Source organism: Drosophila virilis, unplaced genomic scaffold (assembly GCF_030788295.1).
Source record: "Drosophila virilis strain 15010-1051.87 unplaced genomic scaffold, Dvir_AGI_RSII-ME tig00001562, whole genome shotgun sequence".
Lineage (NCBI taxonomy): Eukaryota > Metazoa > Arthropoda > Insecta > Diptera > Drosophilidae > Drosophila > Drosophila virilis.
The window spans coordinates 397,969-416,420 of record NW_027212843.1 but is presented as its reverse complement, the minus strand read 5'-3'; the positions used below and the strand labels follow the sequence as shown (position 1 = coordinate 416,420).

General features: G+C 41.1%; 1 protein-coding gene across 11 annotated transcripts in view; it reads right to left on the bottom strand.

Annotated features, from left to right (window-relative positions):
- Positions 1 to 18,452, bottom strand: part of CycD (cyclin D) — a 174,419-nt gene that overhangs the window by 118,105 nt on the left and 37,862 nt on the right. For 10 of the 11 annotated variants that reach the window (XR_011417264.1, XR_011417265.1, XR_011417266.1 and 7 more), the window contains exon 2: positions 17,364 to 17,585. The exons of the other annotated variant lie outside the window; for it this stretch is intronic. Coding sequence is in view for 7 of the 10 variants with exons in the window: in XM_032433275.2 (XP_032289166.1) it covers positions 17,364 to 17,585 (222 nt within the window). In the remaining 3 variants the exon portion in view is untranslated. The remainder of the gene's footprint in view (positions 1 to 17,363; positions 17,586 to 18,452) is intronic. 11 annotated transcript variants of the gene reach the window in all.

The window sequence follows — 18,452 nt, the reverse complement described above, 5'->3', positions numbered from 1 at the left end:
GAATGAGAGAACGATATTCCAGTTTATGAGTTAAGCTTTCACTCTCCTATTCAACTTTTAGAACTCCACTGCCTTCTTCCTTCTTCCCACCACAAAGCAACAACAAAAAATATGTTAACTGTTTGCTTCTCATGCGCTATCTGTGTGTTCAATTATACTTCGTCGATATACCAAAGTCTCAAAATGGGATGTGTATTTTTTTTAAAATAAGCTAATTTTAATTGTTAATGTATCTGCTTAAATACTACTAGATAACAATTAGCAACTTTTGGGATGTGGCTTTACGATAAAGAATGACACCCAGATTATTTACCGATTCATTAATTTGAGGAAAGTTTCTAAAGCGTCACTACCTTACATTTGATACCAAGTAAGAAGGGCGTCTAAGTCGGCTTGTAATTAATTATAGGGATCATTTTAATATATGCAAATCACAGCATCATCGGCATACATTTGCACTTGAAAGTAAGACAATATCGAGAAAAGGCTATTGATAAACATAGTAAAGAGTAGCGGGCCGAGGTGAATACCTTGGGAATCGAAACATTTGTAAGGCTCAGTGTAAATGACGTCAAACTTACATTCTTTCCTAAATTCATTAATTGCTATAGAAGTTAATTCGAAAAGGTAAGTGGTTGCAAATCTACGCTTATGAACTCCTACTGGGATGATAATATAATAAGTAGAGCTTCATTAATCTTGTAATTGTGATATTACGATTTTCTCAAACTCTTTAAGAATTGCGGATAATTTAAAATTCCCAGATTTACTCCATTCGTTCGTTTCATAAAACCATGATGGGATGGTCACCGAATAGAACTGCATAAATTTTGTAGTTGACATAAAATTTGAATACAACATTCTAAATTAAATCACTTTATATGGAGAGGGATTACAAGCGATTCTTTTCATATGACCGTTAGCAATAAAGCAATCATATGTCTTTTGTTCGGTCCTCACGCTCTAATCACCAAAATTTGCCGAAGATGAAAGAATAGATGCCTTACGGTTGGAGCTTAAAATGTTAAAAAATTGGTAGGATTTTGTTAAAACTAATGTAGACAACGGCGTATGATACCTAATAACATGCAGAAGTTAGCATAGAAAAGATTTGTCTTACAATTGCATAGCGGAAAAAATCTGGCTGATTTACCGATTTCTTAAACTTTTTATAGCACCTCGACTTCAACACTTTGAATCTCATAAGTTTCCTTGAGAACCAGGGGACCTATCAGACCTCGCTGGGTAATCAAATGGGACGCGAATATAAAACACCGAGTACAGGGTATCATAAAAGATTTTAATGTTAACATTAATTTCTGCTCAATTGTACAGTTAGGAGCAATCGACTTGCAGAATAAGATCATTGAGCTTATAAAAATTAATCCATACGAAAACAACGGACACGACTAGGGGATACCATGTACCCCCTTCCACCTAATCCAAATGCACTTCGCGCTACGAGTTTGATTGCTTTGGCAGTAATAAATATAGATACAAAAAAAATTTCAATCGAATTTAAGCCCATATCAGAACGCAGGACATGCTATTTATACAGGACAGCCATACCAATTATTTGAATAAGAATTCCATTTCATGAATAATAATTCATTTTGATTGCCTTATTTGATGGAGATGCACGCTAGAAAGATTTTTTTTTTTTTGGGAAATTCCACCAGGTGTATAAATATAAAAATCGCGAAAAAAAACTTTGTATTAAACATATTTGTTTTTAAAGATCTTCGCTCAAATTTATTTGAGAGGTGTTTCTCACTTTTCGGAAAATTTATAATATCTTACTTGAAATGGGAGTTTGGGATTGGTGGATAAAGTTTCAGGTTCAAATTAATTTCCAAAGATCTCCACAAAAATTATTTGATATTGCTTCATTATATAATGACTAATTGAACACGTGGTTCATTCTTACATTTTTACGCGAATGTCACATATTTGAAAAATGTGTCCTGCTTTTCCGATCCAGCCAAACTTTCGCGGTGTGGATTTGGGCTTTATCATGTTGAAATTTCCATTGCAAGGTTCTAAAATTAACTGCTTGCCTCACGAAAAGACTTTTCCAATACGATTTTTATCACTGCGTTCATTCTGGTAGTTAAAATTTAGAGTTGGAGCGTCGCATAATAAAAACATCCCAAAACCTTTACGCCACCCACTCGACAAGGCAATCGGTCAGGTTTATGCACTTCCATGCTTAAATCGTAAAAGTAAAAGTTATGAATAAATTTTTTCTCGCCGAAGAATACAAAGCGGTGCCCCTCCCGCCGTCTGGTCATATTGGCTCCACAAAACAATCGCAGCACTGTTCAGTGGTGGGTTTTATACCCTGAACCCATTAAAAAGGGTATAATGGTTTTGTGCAATAGCATAAAGTATACAAATTCCTAATCAGCATAGTTGAGGCCATCTAGCCATGTCCAACTGTCAATCCGTCCGCCCATCTGTACGTATGTATGATCGCAAAGATCTCAGAACCTATAGGAGCTAATTGCTTGAAATTTTGAATGTAGGTCCCTCCTAGTGCCCGCGCTGTTCGGTTTTATTCCGATAATCAATAACTTGCTCCATTTTCATTATAGTCCCCAAAATTAGCATTTAGCTACTATAATAGTAGGTATTATATATGTATATATATATATATATATATATATATATATATCAAGCATCTTTCATTTTATAGCTGCCGCCACTTCTTGCAATTACTACAAAGTTGTGGCTAGTGAGTAGAGACAGTGGCAAGTAGTGTGGACCGTACGTGCTCGTATTCGACGGAGAGGAACTTTTTTGTGCTTCCTACACAACGAAGGACATAAAATTTCAAGTCTAGCTCTTATATGTTCAGAGATCCTTGCTTTTGAACATACGGACGAACGAACAGACAGACGGATATGTCTAGGTCGACTCGGCTATTGATGCTGATTAAGAATATATATACCTTATGAGGTCGGAGATGTTTCCTTCTGCCTGTTACATACATTTGGATTTTGCACAAATACAATATACCCTTATACCCGTTTTTAATGGGTTCAGGGTATTAAAAAACAAGTAAGAGGTTCTAGTCGGGAGCTCCCGACTAGGGAATACCCCGAATCTTCTTAATCGAACACCAACTAAATTAAAAAAAAAAAAGTTCCCTTAGCAGGTTTCGAACTCGTAACTGACCGCATTACTTGCTGTCGACTCTACTCAACAGCCACAGCAGCACAAAAAAAAAAAAAAACTTTCCCTGGTAGGGCTCGAACTCGCGACAGACCGCACCGCTTGCTATGCCTCTACTCAGCGGCCACACCAATAACTAAGTAAGAGTTTCTAGTCGAGAGCTCCCTACTAGGGGATACCCTGAACCCTCTTCTTCCAACATCAAATGCACATATATATTCTATTTCAGAAGCTATATGTCAAGTTCGGTGACTCCAGCTCTTATTATTTACCAAAATTGCCCAAAAAACAGGATATCGATATCGATTTTATCGATTGCTTGAAAACGGAGTAAGTTATCGATTAACGGAGACAAACTCCATCTGCGCAGGCACTAGGAGTATCTACATCTAAAATTTCAATTCTCTAGCTTTTATGGGTTCTGAGATCCTTGCGGACGGACGGACGGACAGACAGACGGACATGGCTAGATCGACTGGGCTATTTTGGATTTTGCACAAATACAATATACCCTTATACCCATTTTTAATGGGTTCAGGGTATAAAAAACAGACAAGACTTATGTTCGACATTTATTGCACTGTCAATTAATTTTTTGCAAAATTGATTACTGTTACTATTACTGTATATATAACTAAATCTAGGAAACTATAGCTATGGTGGAACTAATATTTGGCATATTGGCCATTAGCATCCATTACAGCCCGCAAACAACGAAACAGGTCATACATTTTAGGTACTTTTATCCATTCATCTTGCATGGCCTTTATGAGAACTTTTTTGTTAGTTGGGCTCGGTATTCTCTCAACCAACTCCTGTACAGAAACGACGTGTGTTTGGGGTCATTGTCCTGATAAAATTTGTACGTCTGTTTATTGGTTTTTTGGGGGTCTACGAAACCAAACTTTATTGCAGTCCTTCACAATTCATTCGTTTGAATGTCGTTTCGTCATCACATCATTGAAAATGCACAGCTCACCAACACCTTTCGACGATATGCAGCCCCACACCATTACAAAAAGTTTGCCAGGCTTTACTGCTGTTATATTTTTCTGTTTCAGACTTGTATTGGGTTTTCTTAAAACTTTGTTGGGTCCGTCGAGATAGTATAACCCAAGACAATATAAACACTAAGATGAGTAACGCCATACAACAAAATGATACTATGCAGCTTGATTTTTTGAAAATTGAGAACGAAAACGAAATCTGTAGCATTGCGCTCTCACAGCCGCGAGAACGAAAAAAGCTAAAAATAGAATGTGCTCTCAGCTTCGGCTCTATAAGGGCCGTGCAAGCATTTATGTTTGTATGCGTGTGAATATACATATATAACAACATATTTGAATGTGTTGTTATCCACTGCTCTGGCAAAGTCTTTGGCTGGCAAAGAAACAATTTTGTTAGTTTTTTAGCGCAGATCACGACCTACCCCCTATCCCAAGCGCAATAATCCAAATTGAATTAATAAAATATCTAACTAAATCAAATAACAAAAGTCATATTTATTTGTACAAATAAATAAGGTATTGACTTTTTTAACACTTTTTTATTTCTTAATTGGAGAATAAAAATAATATTAATATAATTTAATGAAATTATGTAAATATTTGCATCGACTTAGAAATATTTTTCTACGGAGCCAACCTCAGTACACAAAATGCATTCCGTATATATCAACACAAATTTGGGATAGGTCATCATCTGCGCTAGAAAACTATCAAAATTAATTTCTTGCCAGCTAAAGCCAGAGCAGTGAAGAACAACACATACATACATACTTTAAAGATCTTATGAATGTATAATTCACTTAACATAGTTATTGTGCAAGAAGCGCCTTGTGTAAAAATTATATAGGTTCTTAAATTTTCCTGTAAAATTAACCGTTAATATCTAGGGTAATATATCATTTAAATAAAGCATTCATTTCATGGGTAAAGCACAAGCACTTTGCGTTGATCGTAAGTTCTAAATATTTTCTCTCAATGTACTTCGAAAACGAAGCGACACAAAGAAGCATCGACCAGCTTTGCTGAAGGCAGGCTGGCGGCTAACTTCGTGGCTCGTGTCGGCATCAGCCAGCCAAGACTTCGGCATTCGTTCGTCTGGTCTTTGGAGAACGAACAACCAGTCGGCAGGCATGCCGCACGAAGCCCCAAAGGCCAGAAGAAAGGCCAGGCTAGAAATTTTGCGTTGCATTCAAATGTATAGGCGTTACTCATCTTAGTGTTTATATTGTCTTTGGTATAACATCATTTTTGTCTCGCCGCAAAAAAATAACCACCGAATGGTGGGATGGCGGGCTTGTTAACATTGGCAATATACTTGATCGCCGGCACTACCAACGAAAGCATCAAAATAACATATCTGAAGTTGGTCGATGGACAACACAAACACAGATAAACCTATCCTGTTGATTGGTTGACAACGTCAACCATCCAAAAAAAAAAAACGGTTTCTGCAAAAGGACTCGAACTCGCGTTTAACAGAGAAAAAGACAGAATAAAAAATATTGAAATAGCAGCACAGACAACAATCGCATTTGCTATGCTGTTCATAAAATTCGAAGCAGGCGCTCATGAATGTGTGTCTACATGTATACAGAAATTCTTGGATCCTGCGCCACCAGCTAGCTGGGGTTTTCTTAACCGATATTAATGAAATTTTCAACACTACTGTAACATACCAAATGAATTAAAATTGCGGCTTTTATTATTGGGCAATATTAGTTGGGTTAATAACTTGATTATTAGCTCTGCGGTGGTAGCGGGGAGGCTGTGATAGGTATAAAATGAAAGATATTTAATACATATATATAATTCTAGAAGCAACATATCAAGTTTGGTGACTCTAGCTCTTAATATTTACCCAATTTGCTTACAGAACAGGATGTCGATATCGATGTTTATCGATTGCTTGGAAACAGAGTAAGTTATTGGTTATTGGAAACAAACTGAATCTTAATTAATTAATTTCTGCTCAATTGTACAGTTAGGAGCAATCGACTTGCAGAATAAGATCATTGAGCTTATAAAAATTAATCCATACGAAAACAACGGACACGACTAGGGGATACCATGTACCCCCTTCCACCTAATCCAAATGCACTTCGCGCTACGAGCTTGTTTGCTTTGGGAGTGTCGCGTGCCAAATGAAGGTGGAGTTGCAATTTGAACACTGCAAGTTTACGCCTGGCCCCCGGCCATGTTACTCCGATGTTACTAGAGACAGCGTAATGCAAAACGTGCTAGTGCAAGTGTTTTATTCTAAACGGATTACATAGGTTAGAACTTAGATATATATTCCCTCCGAATCTTACCGCAGTCTTTCCTCCTACGGCCTTCGAACTCACGACAATAATGAGCTTAACATTTAAGTAATGGCGGCAACAAGCCAAATACAGTGTGCCCGTACATTCGGAGGGCAAATATACATACTTTCAGAATATACTTAATACTAAACAATCGATAAATTAATTCGTCCCGCAACATCCCCGCCCCCGTGAAGGCCCTGCTTCACTCACATCCAGTATGGCTAGTTTAGCCACGGGACGAGTCATCAGTCGCACTCGGTTGTTGTCCGCCACGCGGATGTTGGCGCGTCGAGGCACTGCATCTGGTCCAGGGTAGAGCTCCTCCACTATGCCCCTTCGCCACTCTCTGCGTGGCACGGCCGGGTCGCATATAAACACCATATCACCATGGCGTATCGGCTCAACGCGCGCACACCATTTCACGCGTCGCACAAGTGTAGGCAGGTACTCTAAGACCCACCGCTTCCAAAAACGGTCTCGTAACAGCCGCGCCATGCGCCACTGCTTCCTCGTGACGCATCTCTCGTTCGGCTGCTCGTGGATAGCGGGCGTGTCAGGCAGATTGGCCACTCCTTTGAGTAGATCGTTCGGTGTTAGGGGGACTTCTTGGTCCACAGACACCGGCAAGTGGGTAAGCGGGCGAGAATTCACAACGTTCTCGGCCTCAATCAGGAAACTCTCCAGTACGTGTTGCTTTGGTGCCACTTCCTTTACTGTGTGGCGTAGCACTCTCTCGACACACTGCACCATCCTTTCCCAGGCTCCCCCTTCAGCTGGGTTCGCTGGGCAGTTGAAGATCCATTCAATGCCTCTAGAAGATAACTCACCCTGAATCTTCTCCGGCTCGAATACATCTATTAGCCTTTTGGCTTCTCTGTTAGCCCCAACAAAGTTCTTTCCATTGTCACTGCGCAACCTCAGTACAGGTCCGCGACGGCAAAGAAAGTTCCTGATTTCGATTATACAGGAATCAGTTGACAGGTCATGTGCCAGCTCCAAATGTATGGCCCTTGTCGTCAGACACGTAAACAAGGCGACCCATCTCTTTTCCTTTCGACGTCCGATCGTCACAAGGAGTGGTCCAAAATAGTCCAGACCCGTAAACTTAAATGGCCATCCATTGGCCTCCAGTCTGTCCTCTGGCAAAGGACCCATTATAGGTGGCGCTGGCTGCGCTCTATGTAGTTTGCACACACTACATCCAGATATTACTGTACGCAACAGTCGACGCAGCTTTGTTATCCAAAATCTGGTCCTGATGTCACCTATCGTTGCATCCACGTTTTGATGCTTCATTTTCACATGGTAGTGATACACAATCAGTTCCGTCAGTGCGTGCCGGTGTGACAATATTATTGGCCTTCTCGCACTATGCGGTATACACAGTGCGACATCGATCCTGCCATACGCACGAAAGACTCCATTGTCATCCAAGTATGGCGCCAGCCCTCTTATTTCGCTTCGATGACCGACTGATTCTTCATTGTATGAGGCTCGAACCTCGTCAGGGAACGCTTCGCATTGCGCTCGCCGTATCAGTAAGTTCTCAGCGTTCTCACACTCCGTCGCGGTGAGGCCGAATCTCTCAAGCTCAGTCCTCTGTCCACGGCTCCAGCGCGTAAGCCTTAAAACCCAAGCCGTCGTCCTCACCAGCCGACTGTAGCTAGAGAATCTCTGAAATGAAATGAAAAAGCTATTTGCTGCAACTAAGGCAAATTCACTCGGCATCTCTTCTTCATCTTCGTAGGATGAGTGTTCCGTGCCCGGTTCGGACTGCGGCCAGCTGCTTTCTGGCTGCCGCAAAAATGTTGGCCCGTCTAACCATCGTGACCGTTGGCTGAGGTCTACGTGGCAATGCGGCCTCGTTGCGTCGTCTGCTGCATTTTCAGCAGTAGGTACCCATCTCCATTGGGAAACCTTTGTTGACTCCAAAATTTCTCCCACTCGATTTCCGACGAACTGCTTATATCGACGGTGGGTGCTGCCTATCCAACGCAGCACAGTTTTGGAGTCAGTCCATAGTATAGCGTCGCTGATCGCTATACTGTGCTCCTTTTTGACAGTGTCCATCAGCCTCGTTCCTAACACGGCTGCTCTCAATTCCAGTCGTGGAATTGACATCGTCTTCATTGGGGCACACTTCGTCCTGGCACATACGAAGCATACTCGCACGTCGTTGTTGTCGTAGGTGACCCTCAAGTAAGTCACGGCTGCGAATGCTGACTGGCTAGCATCGACAAAAACGTGCAGCTGTATTGCCCGCACAGGTGTTGGGCCGAAGTAATGGCGCGAGCTCCGAAATCCTTCCACGTTGTTCATATCCTGAAACCATTTGCTAAAGACCCGGGCGATCTCATCTGGTAATGGTTCATCCCATTGCACATTTCGTCGCCAAATCTCACGCATTAGTAACTTTCCAGTTATCATGAGGCAGCTAAGAAATCCCAGAGGATCGAATGTTGACATGATCAAGCTCAAGAATTCCCTCTTCGTAGGAATTCGCTCCAAATTTAGCACACATCGGGGTACTTTGTGGTACTTCATGTTGAATTTGAAATCGTCCGTGGCTGGTTGCCAACACATGCCTAGAATCTTTTCTTCAGCTTCGCCCCATCCGATGCTCCTCGCAGTCCCATGTTGGCCCAGCGCGTCAGCTACAGTTGGCGAACTGGAAGTAAACTGACACAATTCGAATCCAGCATTTGCATGTATTTCTCTTATTCTTGTCGATATGGTGATGGCTTCGCCTTCACTATCAAAACTATCCACATAGTCGTCCACATAGTGGCATTCAAGAATAGCTTTAACCGCGCGAGGGTCTGAATCCTGAAACTGCAGGGCATTCAAGGTCTTCACATAGTGTGCGGCGCTTGGCGAACATGCTGCTCCAAACGTCATTACCCTCATCTCATAAACATCAGGCTCCCGGCGATCATCGCCGTTTCGCCACAGGAATCGCTGCGCGCATCTGTCCTGCGGTCGAATCAACACTTGATGGAACATCTCTCGGATGTCTTCACAAACGCCAACGGCACCTTCCCGAAAATGGAAGAGAACAGCCGGCAGCGACTTATAGTGCTGCGGCCCCTTGGATAATGCCGAATTCAATGAAATATCACCAACCTTTGCTGCCGCGTCGAACACCAGTCTTATCTTACCGGGCTTATTTGGATTTTCAACTCCAAAGTGCGGAAGATACCAAAGTTTGTCGCTGTTGGCTAAAGCGACCTCATGCTGCTTCAATCGTCGAGCATATCCTTTGTGAACATAATCGTCCATAATTTTCATATAGGCTTGTTTAAACTGATCGTTACGCGTCATCTTTCTCTCAATGTTGACCAATCTTTTGTATGCCATATCATAGCTTCGTGGCAATTCAACATTATCACGGTTCCATAATAAACCCGTCTGGTAACGTTCTCCTATTTTCACCGTGGTGTCTTCGAGTATCCTCTGTGCTCGTGCATCGTCGCTGGCTGCGACTGGTGGCGTAAGCTTCACCCCGAAGTTTTCGATATCAAAATAGTCGTTTACCATCTTTTGGATTGCATCCTCCTGCGACACTGCTAGGAGCCATGACTTTGATGACGTTGCCGTCGGTTGATCTCTTGCCGGCCCAAAAACCACCCATCCAAGTTCGGTGGCTGCGGCATATGGTCCCTGTGGTGCAAACCTTTTTGTTTGCATTGGCAGTCCAAGATGCGCATGGTCAAGTCCAATCAGAAGTTTTGGTACCGTCCCGCGATACGGTTTCATTGGAAGACGTGCACCGTTGCCCCACATTTGGACGTCACGTTGATGCAGGCTTTGCATTGGTAAGCTGAGGTTGGACACGGCGTACACATTTCGCAACACATGCCGTTTGCGCTTGTCCGCTCCACTAACTTCCATGCTTACCACTGTGGTCGGCTCTCTGGTTGCTCTTCCACCAAACCACTGTATATTTAGTTGCCTGCGTTCCCCTTTGATATCTAGATCGCGCAGTAGTTCGTCGTCGATCATCGTTACAGACGAGCCCTCGTCGAGGAGCGCGTACGTATCGATCCGCTTATTGGCCCCGTGCAATGTCACTGGCAATATGCGGAATAGTAGGCGTTCTCCATCCGAATCGACACAACTTAAGTTCCTTTGTTGCGTCGATTGAGCATCCGCTGGCTGCGGTGCCCTTGTGTGAGGATCCGCTGGCTGCGGCATCCGTCCAGTATTCATCACTCTATCACCTGCTGGTTGCGGTGCATTGTGACTCATAGCATCATGATAATGTAAGAGTCGATGATGTCTCTTCCGGCATCCATTAACTTGGCATTCGTTGGCCCTATTTCAGACTCTTGCCATGTGGCCAACTCGTAAACACGAAAAACAAATCCGGTGCCTTTTCACGACTGTCCACCTCTTTAGCGGAGAGGCTAAGTTAAACTCGTTGCAGTCCCTGACTGCGTGTTGTCCATTACAGATTGGACACTGTTTGGTGCGACCTCGGTGACGCCCTTCATTTTTCTGGTCAATGCTGGCATGCAGCACTCTATGTCTTTGCTCCTTACTATCGACGTCCACAATCGTACATACCCCATTGGCGTAGTCCGTTAACCACGCGCTAAAATGTACGACCGTCGGGAAAGGCCTAATCGTAGCTGTATGTCTGGCCCATTCCACCCTCTTGCTTGGTGGTAATTTAGCGACCAAATCCTCCATCAGTGTAGGATTCGCTAAATGCTGTTCCCCGTTAGCCGATTGTAGAAAGGCGGCAAGGTTACTTACGCGTGTAGCATATGGCACGATTTTAGCTATGCTGTGCTCCTGAATTGGCTGCACCTCTCGAATACTAATTAGCTGGCTGCGTATTAGCTGTTCTGGGCGGCCGTATCTAAAACGTAATTGTTCAATTACGTTGTTCACATTCCTGGGATGTATGAGCAACGACTTCACAGTGTCACGTGCTTCGCCTTTGAGTGCCTTCAACAATCGCTGGTTATTCTCCAGATTTGTACAGTTGTACGCCAAAGTTGTTTCCGTAAACGCGCAGAAGAATATAGGCCAATCCTCAGGTTGACCTCCAAACTCGGGTAGATCTGGTAATTTGCGTGGCAGGCATACATCGTTCCTGGGAGTCGTCCATGCGAAGTTCCCAGTTGCCTGCGTTGGCTCCAAAATTATCGTTTGTTGGTTCTCCTGTGCCGGAGTGTAGCTGAGCGTTGGCTGTGCAGTGCCTGCAAAGCAATATGGCGTCGAGCGGCTTGACGTTGTAGAGCAGTTATCCATAACTGTAGCCCGTTCTACCGTTTGCAACTGTGTTCCCAAATTTCCACTCAATGACGTAGGCAGTGCCTCACTCAAAGATGGCGATCTGCTCAAAATGGTAGTTCCACTCAAAATTGCAGTTTCACTCAAACTTACTTTTGAATTTGGGACTACACTCATAGTTGCAGTTTCACTCGAACTTCCACTCGACGATGGCTCTCCGCTCTCCGCTCCGATCAAAGATGGCGGCAGGTTAGCTGTACCACTCATGCCAGCAATACTCAACTTAACGGGATCAGTAACTGTACTCACATGTGCTTGACCAGTTTTTGACCTCTGCAACTCGTGCTCTAGCACAGCGACTCTCTTTATCAAATCCATGACTTGCGTACTTGAAAGTTGCGTGCTTGGGCTTGGCGCTCCTGTCAATGTGCTGGCTCGTGCACTCACTCCCGCGGCCACAGTGCCGGCAGGTTGTACACTTGTGCCCGCATCCACGGTGCTGGGGCTTTGTGGTGCGCTAACAGCGGGAACTTGCATTTGTGATACAGTGCTCACCATTCTACTTGTCCGCTTTGTCTGCGTCCCACTCGCCGTGGTAGCTATCTCCTGGCCATCGTTTAAGCGTGGGCTTTTCCTAGGTGACCGTTGTGTCATCCTACTCAGCTCGGAGATGGTTTCTGCTATATTTTACGCTGGCTGCGTACTAATGGTGACTCTATAACTGGGTGGAGGCCCTGCCTGTGCTGTATCTATGTACACACACTGTAACACCAATGTTACACCACGTCTTGTCTTCAGCGCAAGTCGCCCTTGCAGTTTCTTACAATAAGAACTGCGAATAAAAGATCATGTCGAGTGCCAAATGAAGGTGGAGTTGCAATTTGAACACTGCAAGTTTACGCCTGGCCCCCGGCCATGTTACTCCGATGTTACTAGAGACAGCGTAATGCAAAACGTGCTAGTGCAAGTGTTTTATTCTAAACGGATTACATAGGTTAGAACTTAGATATATATTCCCTCGGAATCTTACCGCAGTCTTTCCTCCTACGGCCTTCGAACTCACGACAATAATGAGCTTAACATTTAAGTAATGGCGGCAACAAGCCAAATACAGTGTGCCCGTACATTCGGAGGGCAAATATACATACTTTCAGAATATACTTAATACTAAACAATCGATAAATTAATTCGTCCCGCAACAGGCAGTAATAAATATAGATAAAAAAAATTTTAATTGAATTTCAGCCCGTATCAGAAAGCAGGCCTTTTTGTTTATACAGGACAGCCATACCAATCGAATAAGAATTCCATTCCATGAATAATAATTCATTTTGATTGCCTTATGTGATGGAGATGCACGCTAGAAGGGTTTTTTTTTTTGGGAAATTCCACCCGAAGGTGTATAAAAATCGCGAAAAAAAACTTTGTATTAAACATATTTGTTTTTAAAGATTTTCGCTCAAATTTATTTGAGAGGTGTTTCTCACTTTTCGGAAAATCTATAATATCTTACTTGAAATGGGAGTTAGAGATTGGTGGACAAAGTTTCAGGCTCAAATTAATTTCCAAAGATCTCCACAAAAATTATTTGATATTGCTTCATTATATAATGACTAATTGAACACGTGATTCATTCTTACATTTTTACGCGAATGTCACATATTTGAAAAATGTGTCCTGCTCTTCCGATTCAGCCAAACTTTCGTGGTGTGGATTTGGGCTTTATCATGTTGAAATTTCCACTGCAAGGTTCTAAAATTAACTGCTTGCCTCACGAAAAGACTTTTCCAAAACGATTTTTTTATCACTGGGTTCATTCTGGTAGTTAAAAATTAGAGGTGGAGCGTCGCATAATAAAAACATCCCAAACAGGTTTATGCACTTCCATGCTTAAATCGTAAAAGTAAAAGTTATGAATAAATTTTTTCTCGCCGAAGAATACAAAGCGGTGCCACTCCCGCCGTCTGGTCATATTGGCTCCACAAAACAATCGCAGCACTGTTCAGTGGTGGGTTTTATACCCTGAACCCATTAAAAAGGGTATAATGGTTTTGTGCAATAGCATAAAGTATACAAATTCCTAATCAGCATAGTTGAGGCCATCTAGCCATGTCCAACTGTCAATCCGTCCGCCCATCTGTACGTATGTATGATCGCAAAGATCTCAGAACCTATAGGAGCTAATTGCTTGAAATTTTGAATGTAGGTCCCTCCTAGTGCCCGCGCAGTTCGGTTTTATTCCGATAATCAATAACTTGCTCCATTTTCATTATAGTCCCCAAAATTAGCATTTAGCTACTATAATAGTAGGTATTATATATGTATATATATATATATATATATATATATATATATATATATATCAAGCATCTTTCATTTTATAGCTGCCGCCACTTCTTGCAATTACTACAAAGTTGTGGCTAGTGAGTAGAGACAGTGGCAAGTAGTGTGGACCGTACGTGCTCGTATTCGACGGAGAGGAACTTTTTTGTGCTTCCTACACAACGAAGGACATCAAATTTCAAGTCTAGCTCTTATATGTTCAGAGATCCTTGCTTTTGAACATACACACGAACGAACAGACAGACGGATATATCTACATGAACACCAACTTAATTTAAAAAAAAAAGTTCCCTTAGCAGGTTTCGAACTCGCAACTGACCGCATTACTTGCTGTCGACTCTACTCAACAGCCACAGCAGCAAAAAAAATACTTTCCCTGGTAGGGCTCGAACTCGCGACAGACCGCACCGCTTGCTATGCCTCTACTCAGCGTCCACACCAATAACTAAGTAAGAGTTTCTAGTCGAGAGCTCCCTACTAGGGGATACCCTGAACCCTCTTCTTCCAACATCAAATGCACATATATATTCTATTTCAGAAGCTATATGTCAAGTTCGGTGACTCTAGCTCTTATTATTTACCAAAATTGCCCAAAAAACAGGATATCGATATCGATTTTATCGATTGCTTGAAAACGGAGTAGGTTATCGATTATCGGAAATAAACTCGATCTGCGCGGGAGCTAGGAGCACCTACATGTAAAATTTCAAGTCTCTAGCTCTTATACGGACGGACGGGCAGACAGACGGACATGGCTAGATCGACTCGGCTATTGATGCTGATCAAGAATATATATACTTTATGGATACATTTGGATTTCGCACAAATACAATATACCTTTATAGCCATTTTTAATAGGTGCAGGTTATAAAAAGGAACTAAAATAGCATTACTGTCGCAATTACCATGCTGTTAGAATGCGAAGCAGACTCGCATGAATGTGTATGTGTACATGTATACAGAAATTCTTAAGGCTGCTACCCCATCCAACTGCGTAGTTGCATATTACTTGGTTTTTTCTTATCCGATTTTTATGAAATTTCCTACAGTATATCTTATTGTACCATAGAATATTTGTGTATTTTCAAAAAGTCAATTGCATTTAAATTGTTGCTTAAACTGGTTGGCAATAAAAGTTGGGTTATTAACTTGATTTAAAGCTATGGGATGGTAGCGGGGAGGTGGCGATAGGTATAAAATGAAAGTGCTTGGCATATATATAAATTGTTCTAGACGCAACATATCATCTTTGGTTGCTCTAGCTCTTATTATTTACCCAATTTGCTCAAACAACAGGATTTCGATTTCGATTTTTATCGATTGCTTGAAAACGGAGTAAGTTATCGATTATCGGAGACAAACTCCGTCTGCACAGGCACTAGGAGCACCTCTAGCTCTTATAGATTCTGAGATCCTTGCGTTCATACGGACGGACGGTCGGACGGACGGATGGACAGACGGACATGGCTAGATCGACTCGGCTATTGAGCCGGGAGTAGGGATCTCCCGACTAGAACCTCTTACTTGTTTTTAGCTATTTTCTAGGGGTGTTACTGCAATTTTAAAACTTAAGGATCTGATATGTGGCTGACTGTCTTCTTGCAGTCATTTTTAAGTTCGATGACAACTGTGTGAGGCTAATTTGAGGATTTACTTTGATCTATTTATAAATTTTTGAATGATCACGTCTAGTAGCTCCGCTGGTCCGCCTCCGGAGTGTTTTATTTAAAACCTCCATTCTATTACGGCGCGGTTAATATTATAAATAGTTCTTAAACTAATTGAAAACATTTCCGCTAATTGCTTAGCAGGTTATCCCTTGTGATAGTGGACATAAGCTAAACACTTGCAAAAATTACTCAATTAGGTAATGTGTATACTGCTTTAAACCCAAAATCGCTAAGAAGGCATGTAACCATGGTGTTCACATTGGGAGATATAAGGGATTACACCATTTACTGGAAATGGCTCTTCAGTCATCGATGAGCGGTTCCAAAAGTTCGAAGTAAATGCGTTAACGGTTCAGTGAACCAAGCATCTATTGTAATGTGCGTAATCGGGACCGGAGTTTGCGTCGGATTCTGACCAGTTGTCTCCTGTTAATTTGGGTAATGTTATTAACGCAGGAATGGTTGCTTTTCGACTAGTATTCCTCCGTAAGATCTAATATTCTTTGTCTGTCGACTCTTGTTGTTCACTAGTTTCGATCGTCAGAGGGGTTATCTAAATATATATACCGAATGTGATTGATTTAGTCTTTCTCGGTTCTCATGTACTGGTGTTCGTGTTTCATTAAATCATTCTGCTAGTATTGTAGTGTGTTGATTAATTGTTTCGGTCTGAACAGACCTACTTTAACTCATAAAAATTATATTTATATATTTGTAAGATTTGTCATAAGTACCACTGATATCCATATTTAATACATAAATATGTTAATGTTGATTTTGCCACCATATTACTATTTTTGCAAATGTATGTACATGACAGAATGAAGCATAGTGTATATATATTCTTAATCAGCATAGCTGAGTCGATCTAGCCATGTCTGTCTGTCAATCCGTCCGCCTGCCAATACGTAAAAGAGCTAAAGTCTTGAAATTTGTAATGTAGGATATCCTAGTATCGATATCGAAATCATGTTGATTGAGCAAATTTAGAAATTTATAAGAGGTGGAGTCGCCAAAATAAGCATTTAGCTACTAGAATAGTATATGTATATATCAAGTATCTTTAATTTTATAGCTGTCGCCATACATCAAGACACCTTGACCAAATTCGGCATTTTTTATTGTTTATATGCTCCTCATATGGTTGCCATTTTTGTATCGAAAACTTTTATTTTTCAAGATATCTTAACCACACTCGCCATTTATAAGCTTCATTTTGTAAGCATTTTGCCTACATTTATGCAAAGTCTTATTTATAAATAAAGTTCTATGGAAACCTTTTTCGTTTAAATATTCTCCATATATTTATGAAAAATATTCTTTACATGGGACGAATATACTAGCTGTCATCAGAACGATCAGTCGAAAATTAAGTTGTTTTATTGAAAACTTGTTAAGTTTTTCAAGATATCTTAATCGTACGCGGCATTAACTATTTCTCCTGCGCTTCTTAATACGAGTAAAGCATTATGAGCATAAGGAAAAGGTTTGAACTACAAGGGTTTTAATCTTCGGCATGATAAAGCCCTTCTATCTTGTTTTTTAATGATGATAACAACACAATTTGAACCCAGTACATTTTGTATCCAAACAAGTGTTTATTATAAATGATGACGATTACTTACAATTAAATCATCTTTATATACGCTGTTGTCCGTATAGAATACAAGAAGCTCTGCAGAAAGCGCCCGACAGGTGGGCTCACGTATCTTCGAAGCAACCAATAAACAGGCGGCAGCTAAGATTTGTAAGTGAGTTTTTCGAACAGATTTTGTTGACAAAAAGCGATCCATGTAGTTAATTGCAAGCAAAACTACCTCATCCTGACATTTCTCCTCAGCACAAACCTTAAACGATAAAAGTAAACATGGTTTTAAGTTTTAGTACTAGGGTTACCAATTTCGACATGTATATTTTAGAATATATCAATTACCTTTAATTTTGTATATATCATCACATTTAAGAATAATACTTGTTGAAATTAAAAATTCGTTCGCTGTAGCAGGGAATACAAAATATTTAAAGCAAAACTAAGTTCCTCATCGGATACGAACCCGTACCGACCACACTACTTGCCACTGTCTTTACTTACCACTCACAACTATGTGGTGATTGCGGGTTGTGGCGACAGCTCTTAAATGAAATATACTTGGTATATATATATATATGTATATATATATATATATATATATATACTATTCTAGTAGCTAGTTGCCAACTTTGGCCACTCTAATGAAAATGCGGCAAGTTTTTGATTATCGGAAACAAAGTCGAACTGCGCGGGCACTAGGAGGACCTACATTCAAAATTTCAATTCATTAGCTTTTATAGGTTCTGGGATCCTTGCGTTTATACATACGTACAGATGGACGGACAGATTGACTGATGGCTAAAACGTGGCAGCTATGCTGATTAAGAATATATCTACATTATGGGATCGGATGCTTCCTTCTGTCTGTTACATACATTTGCACAAACAGTAATATGGTGAGAAAATCAAAATTAATAACATATTTAAGTATTAAATATGGAATGGCAACAATTGAATGTCATAATCAATCATACTTTTGACAAATCTTACAGATGAATAAGTCAAAATAAGACCAAAACAATGGACAAAGACATCACAATACTAGTAGAATGCTTTAATGAAGCACGAACACAAGTACATGAAAACCGAGAAAGACTGAATCAAGCACATTGGTAATATATAT